The sequence below is a fragment of the Coregonus clupeaformis genome, chromosome 38 (assembly GCF_020615455.1).
Source record: "Coregonus clupeaformis isolate EN_2021a chromosome 38, ASM2061545v1, whole genome shotgun sequence".
NCBI lineage: Eukaryota > Metazoa > Chordata > Actinopteri > Salmoniformes > Salmonidae > Coregonus > Coregonus clupeaformis.
The window spans coordinates 2,702,790-2,724,244 of NC_059229.1; the positions used below are offsets into that span (position 1 = coordinate 2,702,790).

General features: G+C 43.2%; 2 protein-coding genes across 2 annotated transcripts in view; both read left to right on the forward strand.

Moving 5' to 3' along the window:
- The window catches only part of LOC121554026 (probable phospholipid-transporting ATPase IIB), a 62,946-nt gene extending 61,130 nt beyond the window's left edge, over positions 1–1,816 (forward strand). Inside the window, 1 exon segment of the mRNA XM_041867464.2 lies at positions 1,597–1,816. Coding sequence (XP_041723398.1) covers positions 1,597–1,733 — 137 coding nt within the window. The 3' untranslated portion in view covers positions 1,734–1,816.
- A 4,923-nt stretch (positions 1,817–6,739) lies between these two features.
- LOC121554012 (nuclear factor of activated T-cells, cytoplasmic 1-like) overlaps positions 6,740–21,455 on the forward strand; it is a 75,680-nt gene continuing 60,964 nt past the window's right edge. The window contains exons 1-4 of the mRNA XM_041867447.2: positions 6,740–7,227; positions 11,964–13,005; positions 13,205–13,364; positions 20,167–20,369. Coding sequence (XP_041723381.1) covers positions 7,209–7,227; positions 11,964–13,005; positions 13,205–13,364; positions 20,167–20,369 — 1,424 coding nt within the window. The 5' untranslated portion in view covers positions 6,740–7,208. The remainder of the gene's footprint in view (positions 7,228–11,963; positions 13,006–13,204; positions 13,365–20,166; positions 20,370–21,455) is intronic.

Consider the following 21,455-nt stretch of genomic DNA (forward strand, 5'->3'; position numbering starts at 1 on the left):
CCTCTCTTCTCTTCCACCTCCTTTTCAATCTTTCCTCTCATTCCTGTTTTTGACCGTGCTGTGACTGCTCAGCTCTGTTCATGTTCCTTCAGTGACCATACTCTGACTTTTGCAGCCCTATTTGATGTGACGTACACTACATGACCAAAAGTATGTGGACACCTGCTCGTCTAACATCTCATTCCAAAAATCATGGGCATTAAAATAGAGTTGGCCACTCTTCTGGGAAGGCTTTCCACTAGATGTTGGAACATTGCTGCGGGGACTTGCTTCCATTCAGCCACAAGAGCATTAGTGAGGTCAGGCACTGATATTGGGTGATTAGGCCTGGCTCGCAGTCGGCGTTCCAATTCATCCCAAAGGTGTTCAATGGGGTTGAGGTCAGGGCTCTGTGCAGGCCAGTCAAGTTCTTCCACACCGATCTCGACAAACCATTTCTGTATGGACCTCGCTTTGTGCACGGGGGCATTGTCATGCTGAAACAGGAAAGGGCCTTCCCCAAACTGTTGCCACAAAGTTGGAAGCACAGAATCGTCTAGAATGTCATTGTATGCTGTAGTGTTAAGATGTCCCTTCACTGGAACTAACGGGCCTAGCCAGAACCATGAAAAACAGCCCCAGACCATTATTCCTCCTTCACCAAACTTTACAGTTGGCAATATGCATTTGTGTAGGTAGCGTACTCCTGGCATCCGCCAAACCCAGATCCGTCCGTCGGAATGCCAGATGGTAAAGCGTGATTCATCACTCCAGAGAACGCGTTTCCACTGCTCCAGAGTCCAATGGCGTCGAGCTTTACACCACTCCAGCCAACTCTTGGCATTGCACATGGTGATCTTAGGCTTGTGTGCGGCTGCTCGGCCATGGAAACCCATTTCATGAACCTCCCGACTAACAGTTATTGTGCTGACGTTGCTTCCAGAGGCAGTTTGGAACTCGGTAGTGAGTTTTGCAACCGAGGACAGACAATTTTTACACGCTTCAGCACTCGGCGGTCCCGTTCTGTGAGTTGTGTGACCTACCACTTCGCGGCTGAGCCGGTGTAGCTCCTAGACGTTTCCACTTCACAAAAACAGCACTTACAGTTGACCGGAGCAACTCTAGCAGGGCAGAAATTTGACTAATTTACTTTTTGGAAAGGTGGCATCATATGTCGGTGCCACATTGAAAGTCGCTGAGCTCTTTAGTATGGCCATTCTACTGCCAATGTTTGTCTATAGAAATTACATGGCTGTGTGCTCAATTTTATATACCTGTCAGCAACGGGCTGAAATAGCTGAATCCACTAATTTGAAGGGCTGTCCACATACTTTTGTGTGTATATATAGTGTATGAGCATGTTTGCCTGCTACTTTTTATATTGTTTTACCATTCCACTCAGTGATGTCTCATTCCAGGCATGTGTGCAAAAGCTCTTTTAAACAGAAAAGCTGGATCCATGATTATCAACTGAAATATTTTGAATAGTCAAACCTAAGGGTACCTTAAGACCTAAGTGGAAACAAATGAATGTATATCAACATGTTAGTGCCTGGCACATATTGTATGTGCTGATATCTGGACAGATTTCTAACCTGTGTGTTTTTTTTCTCCCAGACCTGGCCTTCATCACAACGCCAGCCTTCCTGTGGAAGGTATCAGTGATCACCGTCGTCAGCTGCCTTCCTCTCTATATCATCAAATACCTGAAGCGCAAGTTCTCACCACCAAGCTACTCCAAGCTGTCCTCTTGAGTCATCTCCTACTTCACACTTCCTCTAAGAATTTTTCTTACTCTCTACGATCCAACCTTTCTTTTCAGTGCTTTTTTTTGACTGATCCACAGTAAAGGGAACCTAAAGCGGTCAAGGAACCACTAGAAGCGGAAACATGAAGAGAGAATTTTATGAATTTGTCACTGGAATGTGGTAATACTTGAATATACTTGAAAAGACTGATCACAAAACCAAAAAGGGACCGAGGGAACAGGTAAAAACGGAACAAATTGCCCTTTGATGCACTGGACAGGAAGGTTCGGGTCAATTTGCCTTCTGTTTTAATGCACTTCCAACCAATCGGCTTCAAGTGTAATTTTTTATAACTCGATGACTATGCTTTCCACATTTCACTTTTTGTATGTGGAGTTATTTTTATTACATTGAACGTTACTGAGTAGAGATACTAGTATAATGGTTTAATTTGGATTTACTACTTTTGTGTCGTGATTACCAAGCACTGTAAATAGCAACTTAACGTGCAGCATTTTACTACTGTACCCTGACACTTAACTGTTCTTACCTAGGGAAAATGTACATTAACCAAAAGTAGCTACATTTCGCAACTCAAAGAGTGAAAAATGCAAATGATTTGTTCTGGGAACAACAGCCAACTGGCTTAGGATTTTCTCTCTTTGTACATTAAGTCCTTTACATTCCCAGAAGCTGCATATCATACAAAATACCTTCATGAATTCCTCATAGTATGAAACCAGCACTCCATAGTTACCTTGATTCAGGCAATCGTATTCTGTGTATCCTGGCCTTGAACACAGTGTATTTCGCCATAGGGCTTTTGTGCCTCCTTGTGTGATTGTTGCGATTGGATATCGTCTCTTATAGCTCCGGATGTCAATCAGAGGATTAGCTAGACTAGCTAGTGTGTTTTGTCTCTTATTTGGAAGATCTCCTGGGCCAGCAGTTTGACCACAGGGGATCTACCTTGTTGTAACCAGTCACTTCTGACAATGTTTCACAATGACAATACTGTTCTCTCTCAATCTCAAACAACCACAGAATATTAAGGCCGTAGTTTTGTAGGCATCCTCTGGCAATTACTAATATGACAGTTTCTTTATTAAGCTCTGATCATGTCTTCTGGGCTAGAGATGAAACTGACTGGATGCGAAGACGAAACCTGACCACGGTTTGTAGGAATACGTTTTATCATTCTTGCCATGTGAGTGTGTGCATTTAGTTAGATATTTGTTCCTAGTCCAAACACAATTGAATAAATGTATCATCATGCTCACACATCTCTTTTCCTGATTGTTTTTGTCTGTACAGTAAGTTGTATGTTTCTATGTGGAAGAGGTTGCAATATTTTTGTATCCCATTTAAGTTGAACTCAGGTAAATCATTCCTGTAGTTCCTGAATAATATGAATAGAAATGTGGCAATGCTGTATGAGGCAGACAGTGCTGTTATGTTTATTCATGAATGACGTATGGACATGGCTGTGTCACTTTAATAGAAGTTGTTAACTTGATCCCAATCGTCTAACAATGTGTTTTCTGTTGATACTTGTGCTCTGTTTGTATGGTGTTATACAGGTTGAATCTGTTGAGGACTTGCTTTCTATGTCATAGACTGCAGTTTCTAAAAGTATGACTTATTTATGCTATTACTATTGATTAATGAGCAATAAACTGACATTTTAACAATTCATAGTTTCATATGGTGTGATTGCTTAAAAAGGATTCCCGCTCAATTAACTAAGTGGATTTGTTATATCTCGTTCATCTCTTCTGGTTAAACTTTTTCTGACTTGAGTGGTAAATGTTATAACATTGAGTTTAGAAAACCTAGCTACTGTGGTTATAAATGTAATACTGGTAACCCTCAGTATTGTATTCATGCAGATGGAGAATAATTTTTGACCACAAGATGGTGGCAAAGAGCTGACACTGAATATTTTATTTATCCAGGTAATTATTACAGAGGAGAGGAATGAGCCAATTGGAAGCTGTGGATGGTTAGGTGGGATGTTATGGAAACTTCACCAGGACAGCTGGGTTAACACCCCTACTCTTACGATGAGTGCCATGGGATCTTTAGTGACCACAGAGAGTCAGGACACCCGTTTAACGTCCCTGCTGAAAGACTGCACCCTACACAGGGTAATGGCCCCAATCACTGCCCTGGGGCATTGGGATGTATATATTATTTTAGACCAGGGGAAAGAGTGCCTCCTACTGGCCCTCCAACACCACTTCCAGCAGCATCTGGTCTTCCATCCAGGAACTGAACAGGATCAACCCTGCTTAGCTTCAGAGTTAAGCCAGCATTGGGATGCGGGGTGGTTTGCTGAATCTAAGAAGGTTGGTTAAGAATCAAGTCTTTTAGAGTATATTCATTTGAGTACACATTTTAAGCGTTTGCTTTGACCCGCAACGAGCCCGTTGTGGGACGAAGCAATTTAAAATGTTAATTTGTGATGGAGTATAAGTTGCTGCAACTATCTCTGTGGTATCCAACCCTCATGGGCCTATCAGGTTGCCTCATGTTAGTCTGTGGGCTCATCTATTCCTCCTTAGGCACCTCCAACTAATCAGACTAACCTAACCATTTAGTCAACTTTTCCCAAGGCAGTAATTTATTCAGTATGTTAAGTAAATACAAAGGGATGACTTGATCAATAGAAAACTCATCACTATGCTGAAGCAGTAATTACATTGACTTCAACTATTTTACCCTCAGAGAGGGGGGTTACTAAAGGTTACTATATACTGTAAAAGTGGTATTCGGGGTAGCCTGAGCTGCTCACTAAGCAAAGTGTACTAGAAACACAGGATGGTTGGTGACCCAGTGATGAATGTGATGGTCCGATGGCTCTAACATGTTAGGAAACCTCCACTTTCATCTCCCCCTTGTTTTCAAAGAATAGCCTTTTCTATTGGGGAAATTACAATACTGCTGGTGTACTAAAGAGAGGATGCTGAGCTAGATAAAGGGTTTCACACACCGTGATTCAGCTTGTTTTCTTTTTCTGTGCCTTTTTTGCTTAATTACACAACTAGCCAATGTGTTCTCAGACTCCTTGGTTTTTATATTTTCTTTGTCAGTCTACAGGTTTGACAGTCAAATCAGTCAAAAGCAGACTTCTGTACACATGTTGTGGAAAATCTACACAGGTGAGTGCACAATGTCAAAGCTACTGTAAGCCCATTACACTCAATAATAACGTTAACTTCATTAGAATGAAATAGAAGGTTCTATGGAGCATCTGTCATTGGTCAGCACAGACCAAGGGAGCATTGGAGCAAATTATCAAAGAGCTGTAAAAGTGTCAAAATTTGATTTGACAGTAAATAGAATTCATATCAATACGTCAGGTCTCTTTCATGGTTGTGAATGAGATAATTTCAAATGCTGCAGGATAATGCATCTATTTGACATTTCTTGACAAAATGACGTTAGCCATCCTCTGGGTGTAATTCTAAAACATTTACATCGCAGAAATGCTAGATGTGTGGAGGAACATTTTGTCAAATTTGTATTTTCTACTACATTTTCAGCTTTTTATATGCTGGAAAGACCTACCATTATGATATTATGCTACCGTATCTTGATACTAAATGGCCAAATGGCTTCTCTAGCCTAATTCCATTCGACTGGGTTTGTTCTGGAATTCCAGTGCACCCTGTTTGAATTAAGTAGGAATGACCAATGCAAATGAAATTACCAGCTATAATGGCCGGGCTTCTGGTTTAAAGATGTCTCCTCAGTATTTCCACTATACTCTGTGCTCAAGGAAGATCTCCAAACACATATTAAAATGCTCACGCATTCTGTGTGTTTAGTGGAGATTGTGTTTAGTGCCGTGTTATAGGTAGCTGTTGGTCAGTGTTGTGTCTGGACTTCATGCTGGCTTTGGGGCCCATTAGCCCTATAAGCTGAGCCCCACTCACTATGAGTGCTCTCTCAGCCTTGGGGGAATCGCTGCTTCAGAAAACTCCCTCTCCACTGGAGGCCTGCCACCATTACCTGGCAACCGCCATACACAACAGGAAACAGACTGGGGGATTCTGTCACAGCGCCAGAGAAAAAAGGAGCACATTGATGATGGGAGACAGGAAGGCTGAGTGGGAGGGAGGGCGGAGGGTGGGCAGTGCACCCTTCAACCTCTCCACCCTTCTGGCCCAAAGCAGAGCAGCACGGCTGGCCCTTAAATGTACGCAAAGAGCTAACATCAATGACATGCATGTCAATCTCTCCTGGCTCAAAGTAGAGGAGAGATTGACTGCATCACTACTTGACATGTTGAAAGCACCAAGCTGTCTGTTCAAACGACTAGCACACAGCTCAGACACCCATGCATACCCCACAAGACATGCCACCAGGGGTCTTTTCACAGTCCCGAAGTCCAGAACATACTCCGGGAAACGCACAGTACTACACAGAGCCATGATTACATGGAACTCTATTCCACATTTAAGTAACTCATGCAAGCAGTAAAATGAGATAAAAAAAAAAAACTGATACAACTACACTTCATGGAACAACGCGGACTGTGAAGAGACACACACACACACATATAGGCACACAGATACTCACACACATGCTAGTACCTGCTCTCTACACACATATATTTGAATATTGTTTTATGGTGATATTATACATTTTGTGTTGTAGACATGTAGTGGTGTAATTATGTTATATGATGCACTATTTTGTGTGATGTCCCTTAATGTGTTTGGACCCCAGGAAGAGAAGCTGCTGCTTGGCAGCAGCTAAAGGGGATCCATAATACATACAAATACAAATGGCATATCCATTAAATGATCTTCCTTTTCATGTTCTTTACATGTAAATATTACATTACATTTTCCACTAGCCTGCAGCGCTCTCTGAACAGCAACTGTCGCTGCCAGCCCAGCTAATCAACTACGCGTGGAAGCAGCTGAAATCCTCAGTGAGTGGAGTGAATCTCAATTGAACGCATCTGCTGGTCAGACTTGGATATACGTAACTGTTCAAGGGGCGGTGCGCTCGCGCTGAAGGTGATCCCCGGGTATAATCGCGGAGGAGCTCTCTGCAAACCAAGCAGTGCTTCACACATGCCCAGACCAGCTAGGATCCCCTTCCACAAAATCAATCAGGTATTACAAATCAGCCACTCAAATAATATTTACTCTCCATGCGAATCATAAATGTAATCCCGACCCTGCTTTTTGATTTCTTTGCTCTATCCAATTGTATCCAAAAGTGTTTCACTCTGCAGATACGATTTGTATTTTTCTTCGAGTCGCTTTTAAAATAATCTACATTAATATAATATTTATCTTTAAGGAGATTTGTCATAGTTTCGAAGTTGGTTAGAGTATAGCTAGAGTGCATCACCATCATCATTGGAGTCCTAAAGTGAAGCTTTATGGCTATTGGATAACGCAGACCTGCGGCTGTCTTCAAAGTTCGATTTTGGACGTGCCGTTACCTTGTCTGTAAGAAAAAATGAAATCTGCTGAAGAGGGTGAGTAGGCTCTTCCTGTTACTTTTGAATGGCAGACTGTGTTTAAGAGTAATATTGTATTCATAAACGATAATTCCATCGACATTTGAACGGATGCTTTTGCGTGTTGGATAGCTGCCTGTCTAATAGCCTACTAATATACAGGTATGACAATATAATGAAGCGTAGTGAATACTGAGATGGTTCTAGGATAGGTACGTCATTGTTATCCTAACTACACTGAACAAAAATATAAACGCAACATGCAACAATTTCAAAGATTTTACTGATTCAAGATTTTATATAAGGAAATCAGTCAATTTAAATAAATTCATTAGGCCCTAATCTATGGATTTTACATGACTGGGAATACAGATATGCATCTGTTGGTCACTGATACTTAAAAAAAAGGTAGTGGCATAGATCAGAAAACCAGTCAGTATCTGGTGTGACCATTTGCCTCATGCAGCGTAACACAACTCCTTCACATAGAGTTGATCAGGCTGTTGATTGTGGCCTGTGGAATGTTGTCTCACTCCTCTTCAAATGGCTGTGTGAAGTTGCTGGATATTGTCAGGAACTGGAACACGCTGTCGTACACGTCAATCCAGAGCATCCCGAATATGTTCAATGGGTGACATGTCTGGTGAGTATGCAGGCCATGGAAGAACTGGGAAATTTTCAGCTTCCAGGAATTGTGTACAGATCCTTGTGACATGGGGCCGTGCATTATCATGCTGAAACATGAGGTGATAGCGGTGGATGAATGGCATGAGAATGGGCCTCAGGATCTCGTCACGGTATCTCTGCATTCAAATTGGCATCGATAAAATGCAATTGTGTTTGTTGTCCGTAGCTTATGGCTGCCCATACCATAACCACACCGCCACCATGGGGCACTCTGTTCACAACGTTGACATCAGCAAAACGCTGGCCCACACGACCCCATACACGCTGTCTGCCATCTGCCCGGTACAGTTGAAACCGGGATTCATCCCATGAAGAGCCCACTTCTCCAGCGTGCCAGTTGCCATTGAAGTTAAGCATTTGCCCACTGAAGTGGGTTTAGACACCGAACTGCAGTCAGGTCAAGACCCTGGTGAGGACAACGAGCACGCAGATGAGTTTCCCTGAGACGGTTTCTGACAGTTTGTGCGGATATTCTTCGATTGACATTGTGTTATGTGGCAAAACTGCACATTTTAGAGTGGCCTTTTATTGTCCCCAACACAAGGTGCAACTGTGTAATGATCATGCTGTTTAATCAGCTTCTTGATATGCATCACCTGTCAGATGGATGGATTATCTTGGCAAAGGAGAAATGCTCACAAACAGGGATTTAAATACATTTGTGCACAACATTTGAGATAAATAATATTTTTGTGTGTGTGAAAATTTTCAGGGATCTTTTATTTCAGCTAATGAAACATGGCACCAACACTTTACATGTTGCGTTTATATTTTTGTTCAGTATATATTCCTGGTAGCTACTTACATTATTAAATAAATATTTGGTTTCATCAAAAGGTTTATATTTACAGTACCTACTAAAACTGGGGGGAAAATAGTGTATAGATATTGGGGTTATGTTGATATTGCCTTAAGGAATGATGAACTTGAAACACATGGGTCTTTATTATGAGAGCTACAGTGGCTTGCGAAAGGATTCACCCCCCTTGGCATTTTTCCTATTTTGTTGCCTTACAACCTGGAATTCAAATGGATTTTTGGGGGTTTGTATCATTTGATTTACACAATATGCCTACCACTTTGAAGATGCAAAATATTTTTTATTGTGAAACAAACAACAAAAAAGACAGAAAACTTGAGCGTGCATAACTATTCACCCACCCAAAGTCAATACTTTGAAGAGCCACCTTTTGCAGCAATTACAGATGCAAGTCTCTTGGCGTATGTCTCTATAAGCTTGGCACATCTAGCCACTGGGAATTTTGCCCATTCTTCAAGGCAAAACTGCTCCAGCTCCTTCAAATTGGATGGGTTCCGCAGGTGTACGGCAATCTTTAAGTCATACCACAGATTCTCAATTGGATTTAGGTCTGGGCTTTGACTAGGCCATTCCAAGACATTTAAATGTTTCCCCTTAAACCACTCAAGTGTTGCTTTAGCAGTATGCTTAAGGTCATTGTCCTGCTGGAAGGTGAACCTCCGTCCCAGTCTCAAATTTCTGGAAGACTGAAACAGGTTTCCCTCAAGAATTTCTCTGTATTTAGCGCCATCCATCATTCCTTCAATTCTGACCAGTTTCCCAGTCCCTGCCGATGAAAATCATCCCCACAGCATGATGCTGCCACCACCATGCTTCACTGTGGGGATGGTGTTCTCGGGGTGATGAGAGGTGTTGGGTTTGCGCCAGACATAGCATTTTCCTTGATGGCCAAAAAGCTCAATTTTAGTCTTATCTGACCAGAGTACCTTATTCTATATGTTTGGGGAGTCTCCCACATGCCTTTTGGTGAACACCAAACGTGTTTTCTTATTTTGTTATTTAAGCAATGGCTTCTTTCTGGCCACTCTTCCGTAAAGCCCAGCTCTGTGGAGTGTACGGCTTAAAGTGGTCCTATGGACAGATACTCCAATCTCCGCTGTGGAGCTTTGCAACTCCTTCAGGGTTATCTTTGGTCTCTTTGTTGCCTCTCTGAATAATGCCCTTGTCTGGTCCGTGAGTTTTGGTGGGCTGCCCTCTCTTGGCAGGTTTGTGGTGGTGCCATATTCTTTCCATTTTTAAATAATGGATTTAATGGTGCTCCATGGGATGTTCAAAGTTTCAGATATTTTTTATATCCCAACCCTGATCTGTACTTCTCCATAACTTTGTCCCTGACCTGTTTGGAGAGCTCCTTGGTATTCATGGTGCCGCTTGCTTGGTGGTGCCCCTTGCTTAATGGTGTTGCAGACTCTGGGGCCTTTCAGAACAGGTGTATATATACTGAGATCACGTGACAGATCATGTGACACTTAGATTGCACACAGGTGGACTTCATTTAACTAATTATGTGACTTCTGAAGGTAATTGTCACGCCCTGACCCAGGGGACGCTTATATGTTGAGTCAGGGTGTGTATATTCCTTGTTGTGCTTGTTCTATGTTATAGGATCTAGTATGTCTAGATCTATGTTGGCCGGTGTGGTTCCCAATCAGACGCAGCTGTCGCTCGTTGTCTCTGATTGGGGACCATACTTAGGCAGCCTATTGGCACTAGTGGGTTGTGGGATCTTGTTCCGTGTGAGGTTTGTTGCGTGTTACCTTTGGACGTCACGTTTCGTTGGTTTATTGTTTTGTCGTTGTTTATTAAGTTTATAATAAACATGTATGCATATCACGCTGCGCCTTGGTCTGACCCGTCTATGAACGAACGTGACAGTAATTGGTTGCACCAGATCTTATTTAGGGGCTTCATAGCAAAGGGGGTGAAAACATATGCAGGCACCACTTTTCCGTTATTAATTTGTTTAGAATTTTTTTAAATACGTTTTTTTATTTTTTTTTTTACTTCACCAATTTGGACTATTTTGTGTATGTCCATTACATGAAATCCAGATAAAAATCCATTTAAATTACAGGTTGTAATGCAACAAAATAGGAAAAACGCCAAGGGGGATGAATACTTTTGCAAGGCACTGTACATTACATTATGAGGTGCCCCTCCTATGAGTAGGTGGTACCAAAGCTCTCATTCAGGATGGTTTACTCAAAGTGGTAATCCATGCCTCTCTGCCTTTTCTTGCATGAGTAAACAGACCCCATTTGAAGAGAAATTGACCCAAAATGTACAGTGTCTCAGTGTGCAAGTCTAGATTTACTACAATTCAGTCAGAGAGCACATACACAACTACCAGTGGTTCTTGTTGGTAACGTGGCATCTTCTATGTAATCCATTAAGAATTTACATAGAGACATTGCAATGCTGTGACACCACTGCGATGTTAAGGTTATTACATTGTGATTATGTTGTGGGAGTCATGCGGTGGTGCACTGATGTCATGTCTTCATGGTTGCCTCAGTAGTCTCTTATTCACAGCAGACAGGAGCTCTGGCGACTGCATGCTTTCTGAGACTGGACTAGTCTTAAGAGCTGACTGTAGTAAGATTACTCATGTCCGTGTACCCTTAACCACCCCTTCCCCAATTCTCCTCTGTCTGTGCCACATGGGTAGTCAGTCTGTCTCTTATGCCCTCATACCTAGTGGGGGAGCTGGCATCTTGAACCTCCCCTGTTGTGTACAGCTTTCACCTTTAGTCATGCAAATAAACTAGCCATGTGGCACACACAGGTGATACATTTTTCTATAGCTTTTAATATAATAAACTAGCCAACAAAAAGAATAGTATGTGGTTCCTCAATGCTTTGAGGCAATGTGAAATTGAAAAAAGTTATAGTCTACATCTGCTTTTATGGCTGTGGTTATTTCTGGCCCTTATTTTTAAACGTCTCACCTTAGTTCCTTTGTGGAGGTTGTGGCTTTCAGGGCTGGTGTGTTGAACTGTGTGTTGGTGGTGGTTTTATTTCTGTGATTGGGGAAACCCATTTCGTTTTGAGTTTTCTGGTTTTGCTCTTATTTGGATTTACTTTCTGCATCGGCGGGTTAATGCTGTTTACACCCCATCATGAGCAACACCATCACAGCAGCTTTCTTTGTAATGAACTGGCAACTACACTATGTCTTTCAGTGTGTGAGCCAATGAGAGTATGTATGGACCATCATTCTAACTCATTCCATGTATTTGCTTTTCAGATGCATACACCCACACCCCCAACGTCAGTCTCTCTCTGGGCAAACCCTGCCTGCCCTCCCAGGACCACAGTCTCCAGTCTGGCCCCATCATCTCAGTCTCCATCAGCCAGCCTCCCAGCTACAGTGCTCACAATGACATGAGGACAGTGGGTTACTACTCGTCCCCTAGCGTCCGTCCAAACGGGGCCCCGATCCTCGAGAGCCCTCGTATTGAAATCACAGCCTACGGGCAGTTTCCTGAGGATGAGGTGGAAGAGAGCAACAACCTTCCTGTGGCTAAACAGGTAAACTCCATCGTGACCCTGACGTTGCCCAACGCAGATGGCTACCGTGACCCCAGCTGTCTCAGCCCGGCCAGCAGTGTGTCGTCACGCAGCTGTCACTCCGAGGCCTCGTCCTACGAGTCGGGCTTCTCCTACAACTACGAAAGCTCACCCCATAACTCACCCTGGCAGTCACCCTGCGTCTCACCCAAGGGCTCCTCCTCTCTCGCCCTGCCTGGGGATGCTTGCACCCATGCGGGCTCCCCCCGTCACTCCCCCTCCACCTCCCCCCGCACCAGTGTCACGGACGACAGCTGGATGGGCCAGCGGGGCTCCAGGCCCAACTCCCCTTGTGGTGGTAAGAGGAAATACAGCTTCAACGGAACCGCAACCTATAAGTACCCCTACTCCCCCAACTACTCCCCCGGTCCGTCCCCTCACACCTCCCCACGCCTCAGCGTCACAGACGAGTCCTGGATGCCTAACAACACAAACCAGTACACCAACTCAGCCATAGTTGCAGCCATCAATGCTCTGACCACAGACGGTGTGGCGGACCAGGGGGAGGGCATCCCTCTGAAGGCCCGGAAGACCAGCCTGGAGCCTGGGGCAGTCTGCCTGAAGGTAGAGCCTGGAGGAGAGGAGCTCAGCCCTGGGGACCTTTGTCAGGATGAGTACCCCTCCTCCCGCCTGCCCTTTAAGAAGGAGAACTACTGTGGGGGATTCCTGGATGTGCCACCGCACCCATACTCATGGTCCAAGCCAAAGCAATATGTCAGGTAAGCTGAAGCAAGACTTTGACTGACTGAAATAATATTCATTATAAGGTTGACAGCTCCAGACAACTGAAAGTTATTGAGGTCAAATTAATGTCAACTCAGAAATATCCGTTATGATGAAACATCCAAGCAAAGCACTGACAATCTGCTGTTGTGTCTTGTAACACTGCAAACTTGAAATATACCCTCTGCATCTTAGCCCATCTCTGCCAGCCCTTGACTGGCAGCTGCCATCCAGCTCGGGGCCGTACAGCTTGCAGATCGAGGTGCAGCCCAAATCTCACCACCGTGCCCACTACGAGACCGAAGGGAGCAGAGGGGCAGTCAAGGCTCTGGCAGGAGGACACCCTGTGGTGCAGGTCTGCTATTCTCCTTATACTAACATACCATACTGTAAAATAGACTTGTCTGGATGTAATACTATTAGCCCCATCACTTACCACTTTCTCCAACCTATTTCTACAATCACTTTCTCTCCAACCTATTTATCTCTCCAGCGCAGTAGATTAGTTGGTATGTGTTTTATTTATCATTACACGTCTATAATGTTATTCGAAAGACGTCATAGTTCTGAAAGAAATACCATAGGTATGCTATTAGACAGACCAGTCCGCTCAGTCAGTTCCTGTCCAGACGAGGGTGACTCAAACTTTTCCATTATGTCTCAAGTGCAGGCAGACAGTCGCAAAGCGAGGTAATGTGGCCAATAAAGCTTAGTCATGAGCTTAAACCACAGTAGCTTTGGTGGTCGAATCAGAAGAAGTATTGAGTAATAGTAATTATTGGACCACAAGGCCGGTCTTCCCAATCATTGCACAACATCACTGACTTGACTTCAACCTCTGAATAAACCACAGAGTCTACTGTGAGAAGGGAAAGTATGTCATCAAAGGTGTCTGCAGGCAAAGTTAGCATGTGCTGAATGGTATCTGGACAGTTGAACTTCTCACATATTCTTGTGTGGTGACACTCCAAAGTTTGCGACCACCCTAAGATTCCAACCAGTAGGCTACAGTGGGTCTGAATGGGGATCTGAGAACGTAGCTAGCTAAGCATATTGAACAATCCCGTGTGTCTAAACACCAGCATGCACATCTGTGCTGGGTAGTTTTTCTCTGTGATTAGGTGCTAATGATTTAATGACATGAGGTCTGGGTTACTCTCATCGTGAAATAGAGAGTGTGTTCTTTTTAAAACCTCCACCTCCCTACTCTTCCTCCCTCCCCCAGCTTCCGACCAAACACACAGACTTCCCTTTGTTTAGGAAAGTTCCCGTCTGTAATGCTGACATCATCCACAGTGGCGTCCTGTGGAGGCAGCCAGGCCAGGCTCAAACCACATACGTTTCTGGCAGTCTGATGGAGACGTTAGAGGGAACCTCAGATAAGGCCGCTCAATCTCCCTACACTCTTAGAAAAAAGGGTTCCAAAAGAGTTCTTCGGCTGTCCCCATAGGAGAACCCTTTTTGTTTGCCGGTAGAACCCTTTTTGGTTCCAGGTAGAACCGTTTTGTGTTCCATGTAGAACCCTCTGTGGAAAGGGTTTTACATGGAACCCAAAAGGGTTCTACCTGGAACCAAAAACGGTTCTTCAAAGGGTTCTCCTATGGGGACAGCCGAAGAACCCTTTTAGGTTCTAGGTAGCGCCTTTTTTTCTAAAAGTGTAGCTTCCTGATTACATGGTACACTCTGTGGTCTGTGGGGCTGTGGATACTGGCTGACTGGCCCTTCTCTCTGACTCTTCCTCTGAGTCAAACCTTGCCCAAACTGTACAGAGTTTGTTCTGGAAGCCGCTCTGGTTCCCTCCATGTCGAGCACAGCTAAGCCTGGTGTTTTCTGTTCTTTTCGAATGCCACGGCTGCTGCTACTGCAGACCACATGCGCCATTACGCAGATGGCAGACAGAGTTATGCTCTCCTAAAGGACTGTGTGTGCCTTTTACCACAGTTATCCTGGGTTTTAAGCTTTCATAGCTGGTACAGAAAAAATACTCCATACTCAAGTCTGTGGGGGCTTTTATGGCGAAAATCATTAAGTGATATAAAATAAAGTGAGTGAAAATATGTCAAACTGGCTAAAGATAATACTGTAAATGTAACCACTAATATCTTAATTTTTGATTAGCTAAATGTTGATTTTCTTAATACAACTATGAATGTCATGTAACCATTCTAGTTTAAATTATAATACTAAAGAAAAAGAAAATGAAAGAAAAGAAAATTGAATAGGAAGCCCGATAGGACGAGACTGTGAGGTCATCCACGTTAGTGTATTGGGGGTCTTTCTCTTTCCACAACACAAACATTGAGAGTTCTGTGTATTATGTAACCATCCCTTGGAGTTGGAGGGGTGGAGAGAGAGAGAGAGAAATAGAGAGATGGTGCCCCTGTTGCCCTCTTCCCTCTCTCCTTCTTTTCCTCTCTCTCTGGTGCCATGAGCGGCCAGAGTCTTGACATTCCTCTAGTGGGTGATAATACGATCTAGGGAGGGGAGACTGCACTGCCTGTGCCAAAACTAGCTACCTCTCACTCCAACACACTCCCTACAGCCTAAATAAACAGCATTGCTAGGCAGCAACCCATTTCCTTACACAAATATATAGAGCTTTTGCAGGCTCTTAACTCTCAAAGGGATCTACCTCTAAATGACATGTTTTGCTTACTGCTTTCCCAACCTAAGCCTAGTTAGCGACCCTCTCCTCGTCCTCCAGTGGTGGTTGTTTTAGGATAGCTCCCTATAACATGTGGTGGTTGCGGAAGCAAGGACCCCTGGAGCCCTGCTGTGATGGAGAAGCACCCGAATGCTCACACAGTAGTCATTCATGTTGGCACAAACAACATACATTGTTATAAATCAGAGCAATTAAAAGATGACTTCAGAGGGCTTATAGACAGGCATTTCCGGGCTAAATAGCTTGATCCCGGATAAGGACATTGACATTGCTGATTACAACATCTTCAGGTGTGTCAGACTGAAGATGGGTGGCTATATATGTGATATATATATAGCCATATATAGCTACAGTTGAAATCGGAAGTTTACATATACTTAGGTTGGAGTCATTAAAACTCGTTTTTCAACCACAACAAACTATAGTTTTGGCAAGTCGGTTAGGACATCTACTTTGTGCATGACACAAGTAATTTTTCCAACAATTGTTTACAGACAGATTATTTCACTTATAAGTTACTGTATCACAATTCCAGTGGGGTCAGAAGTTTACGTACACTAAGTTGACTGTGCCTTTAAACAGCTTGGAAAATTCCAGAAAATGATGTAATGGCTTTAGAAGCTTCTGATAGGCTAATTGACACCATTTTGAGTCAATTGGAGGTGTAGCTGTGGATGTATTTCAAGGCCTACCTTCAAACTCAGTGCCTCTTTGCTTGACATCATGGGAAAATCAAAAGAAATCAGCCAAGACCTCAGAAAAAAGATTGTAGACCTCCACAAGTCTGGTTCATCATTGGGAGCAATTTCCAAACGCCTGAAGGTACCACGTTCATCTGTACAAACAATAGTACACAAGTATAAACATCATGGGACCACGCAGCCGTCATACCACTCAGGAAGGAGATGCGTTCTGTCTCCTAGAGATGAGCGTACTTTGGTGTGAAAAGTGCAAATAAATCCCAGAACAACAGCAAAGGACCTTGTGAAGATGCTGGAGGAAACAGGTACAAAAGTATCTATATCCACAGTAAAACGAGTCCTATATCGACATAACCTGAAAGGCAGCTCAGCAAGGAAGAAGCCTCTGCTCCAAAACTGCCATAAAAAAGCCAGACTATGGTTTGCAACTGCACATGGGGACAAAGATCGTACTTTTTGGAGAAATGTCCTCTGGTCTGATGAAACAAAAACAGAACTGTTTGGCCATGATGACCATCGTTATGTTTGGAGGAAAAAGGGGAAGGCTTGCAAGCCGAAGAACACCATCCCAACCGTGAAGCACGGGGGTGGCAGCATCATGCTGTGGGGGTGCTTTGCTGCAGGAGGGACTGGTGCACTTCACAAAATAGATGGCATCATGAGGAAGGAAAATCATGTGGATATATTGAAGCAACAGCTCAAGACATCAGTCAGGAAGTTAAAGCTTGGTTGCAAATGGGTCTTCCATATGGACAATGAACCCAAGCATACTTCCAAAGTTGTGGCAAAATGGCTTAAGGACAACAAAGTCAAGGTATTGGAGTGGCCATCACAAAGCCCTGACCTCAATCCTATAGAACATTTGAGGGCAGAACTGAAAAAGCGTGTGCGAGCAAGGAGGCCTACAAACCTGACTCAGTTACACCAGCTCTGTCAGGAGGAATGGGCCAAAATTCACCCAACTTATTGTGGGAAGCTTGTGGAAGGCTACCCAAAATGTTTGACCTAAGTTTAACAATTTAAAGGCAATGCTACCAAATACTAATTGAGTGTATGTAAACTTCTGACCCACTGGGAATGTGATGAAAGAAATAAAAGCTGAAATAAATCATTCTCTCTACTATTAGTCTGACATTTCATATTCTTAAAATAAAGATTAAATGGCAAGAATTGTGAAAACTGAGTTTAAATGTATTTGGCTACGGTGTATGTAAACTTCCGGCTTCAACTGTATATATGTGATATATATAGTGGTTGTATATGTGAAATCAACTCTTGTGGCATCATGTTCTCTAAATATCACTATCTCTCTTTTTTTTGTTGCTTTAGGTTATACAGTGCCTTCAGGAAGTATTCATACCCCTTGACTTATTCCACATTTTGTTGTATTACAGCCTGAATTCAAAATTGATTAAATATATATTTTTAGACACAATATCCCATAAAGACAAAGTTAAAACATATTTTTAGACATTCTTGCAAATTTATTGTAAATAAAATACATAAATATCTAATTTACGTAAGTCTCTAAGAGCTTTGCACAATATTTGCACATTATATCATTGCTAGACATCCATTTTCAAGGCTTGCCATAGATTTTCAAGCCAATTTAAGTCAGAACTGTAACTAGGCCACTCAGGAACATTCAATGTCGTCTTGGTAAGCAACTCCAGTATATATTTTGCCTTGTGTTTTAGATTATTGTCCTGCTGAAAGGGGAATTTGCCTGTGCTTAGCTCTATTCCGTTTCTTTTTATCCTAAGAAACTCTGTAGTCCTTGCTGATGACAAGCATACCCATAACAAGATGCAGCCACCACCATCCTTGAAAAAATGAAGAGTGCTACTCAGTAATGTTTGTGTTGGATTTGTCCCAAACATAACGCTTTTTGTATTCAGGACATAAAGTTAATTTCTTTGCCACATTTTTTACAGTATTACTTTAGTGCCTTATTGCAAACAGGATATATGTTTTGGAATATTTTTATTCTGTACAGGCTTCCTTGTTTTCACTCTGTAATTTAGGTTAGTATTGTGGAGTAACTACAATGTTGTTGATCCATCCTCAGTTTTCTCCCATCACAGCCATTAAACTCTGTAACTGTTTTAAAGTCACCATTGGCCTCATGGTGAAATCCCTGAGGGGTTTCCTTCCTCTCCGGCAACTGAGTTAGGAAGGACGCATGTATCTTTGTAGTGACTGGCTGTATTGATAAACCATCCAAAGTGTAATTAATAACTTCACCATGCTCAAAAAGATGCTTTTGGGGGGCTTATTGACTCAAGACATTTCAGCTTTTCATTTTGTATTAATTTGTAACCATTTCTAAAATCATCATTCCACTTTGACATTATGGGATATTGTGTGTAGGCCAGAGACACAAAATCACAATTTAATCAATTTTAAATTCAGGCTTTAACAAAACAAAATGTGGAAAAAGTCAAGGGGTGTTTCTGAAAGCACTGTAGGATGTCTTAAATAAATTGGCTTCCCCTCTTAAATTGCTTGTAAATATTGAATGTTTTTATTTTGGTGGAATTGTAATATTGTGAATTTATATGATCGTGTGCAGGGCTCCTTTGAAAAAGAGGCCTTGGTCTCAATAGGATTCTGTCACGATCGTCTTCTTGTGAGATATTGGACCAAGGCGCAGCGTGTGCAAAATACATATCTTTATTTTGGACGAGGGAAAAAACACGAAACCGAACACTATCCAGAACTAACAAAACAACAAACGACCGTGAAGCTACATAACGTAAGTGCACAGACAAGCAACAAACGTTCAACATAGACAATTACCCACAAACACATGATGCCCATGGCTGCCTTAAATATGGCTCCCAATTAGAGACAATAAACCACAGCTGTCTCCAATTGAGAACCAATCTAGGCAGCCATCAACATACAAACACCTAGACAAGACATTACCCCATAAACCTACAAACCCCTAGACAAACCAAAACACATACTTCACCATGTCACACCCTGACCTAACTAAAATATTAATGAAAACAAAGATAACTAAGGCCAGGGTGTGACAGATTCCATGTTTAAATTCATTTAAATAAAAGAAAAAATAGTATCGTAACTCCTTTTTAAGTTCATGCGAAAATTTGACTACAGTAACTCAATGTCTTTGCTGCCTTTGCTTCTTGTCTCTTCTTGTTTCTTGTCTTGTTCTTCCTCCTGTATACAGAAGTAAGATCTTAATTTGAGCCAGTTTGCTAAGAGTGATCAAAGATCCTACATCTGTATTACTATGTCAGTCTGGCTGAGGTCACTTGGCATGAGGCCTCATGTCAAGCAACACCTATGGAGGTCTGAAATTCTTTAAGAAACGTGGGCCAGCCAAGCAGCCATTTGGAATCTTGTCCAATCAAATCATTCTGTAATTGTCTCACTGATAGAAAAGTGAACTCCTTCCACCGCTAAAAATATTTACCTCTGACGTTTGTCTCAGCTGGTTAACTGGCTCTTGGGCAGCCAGCGGGACCCTGGGGATGGAGCTACTGTAAGATCATGCTGTGCCGCAGCCCATCAATACTTACAGGGACTGACGTTAATGGAGGAAATATGTATTATGGGTTGTTGGTCTTGGATAAAGGTTCCTCAGGAAAATGTAAACTGGTATCTGGTGTTTGAAAGGTATCCCTGGGTGTTTTTAACGAGTTGTCAAGAATTGTGTGTGGGGATACTTTGTTTTTGACTAGACATAAGTAGGAACAAATCAACCATTGTTGATTGGCAATACATTATAATTTGAATGTAATTCTATGTCTTCTCCCTTCCAGCTCCACGGCTACATGGAGACCGAGCCCCTGACCTTGCAACTGTTCATTGGCACGGCAGATGACCGTCTCCTGCGGCACCATGCCTTCTACCAGGTCCACCGCATCACCGGCAAGACCGTCTCCACCCCCAGCCATGAGACCCTGCAGTCCAACACCAAGGTGCTGGAGATTCCACTGCTGCCCGAGAACAACATGCGCGCCATGTGAGTACTGTGTGGGTGGTTGGGTGGGAGTGTGTATTTTTTGTTGTGCCTATCAGTCAGTTAGACATTTATGCTCCTCCTCAAGCAACTCAAATGACGAGTGAACATCTGTAGAGTTATGTCCATGACGGCTGATCAACACCAGCTGGAGAGTGTGTGTGTGTGTGTGTGCGTGCGCGTGCGTCCGTGTAAGGCACCAATGCTGACAACTTAGTTTGACTCGATTAGAGACCCATTCAACGCATGACAGCCATCTTCCAATGTTTTTGTTACCAATGACCGAATACACTCCAAAAGCCAAACACAGTTTTTCTCCTGAGATTGGCATTGTGTTGAACCCTTGGCACAGCTGACTGAGACTTAACCTGTGTCCCAAATGGCACCTTATTCCCTATATAGTGCACTACTTTTGACCAGAGCCTATGGGTGCCTTTTGGGACACACCCTTCTTTTCAGGCATTGAATAGAGACGCCTCAGTAGCCTCAGCCTGTGCTCTGTCAGTCTGTAGGCGGAGGGAGAGCTGAACAGCTGAGTGTCCTTAGCCTCAACACCTGATTGCCTCACCAGCAGAGCAGCCCCCAGTGTCTGTCAAAAATGTTCGGGATTGGTCAGTTAGCGTAAAAGTTGACATTAACTACATTATAAGGAATGCAGCGTCGAGGAGCACTGCCATGGAAAAATGTGGAAAGGCTAATGCCATAAAAGTCTAAAATGTTAGAAGTGAGTGCACAGCTGTAACGATCCCGGCAGTCTGAGTCGGGTCCTGTCTGGTGACTAGTTTTTCCTGTTCGTGATCTCCAGTTTCCCGAGGGTTCGGGAACGCTCCGGGGAGCTCTCTTGTTTCCGCACCTGCATCCCATCAGCAATCTGCACACCTGGTCCTGATCATCACCCTTCTTAGGCTCTGGCCAAACATCCAGTTCCTGCCGGATCGTTAGCCATGAACATCACTCGTCCGGAACCCTCACCCTACCTCTGCCTGATGGTCGGCGGCTGCCGAGCCATCATTGGACCAACAACTGCACCCTCAACAACTCATCCACGCCGCCCGCTCTGTTCCCTGGATTATCCTGCACCTTTTTTGA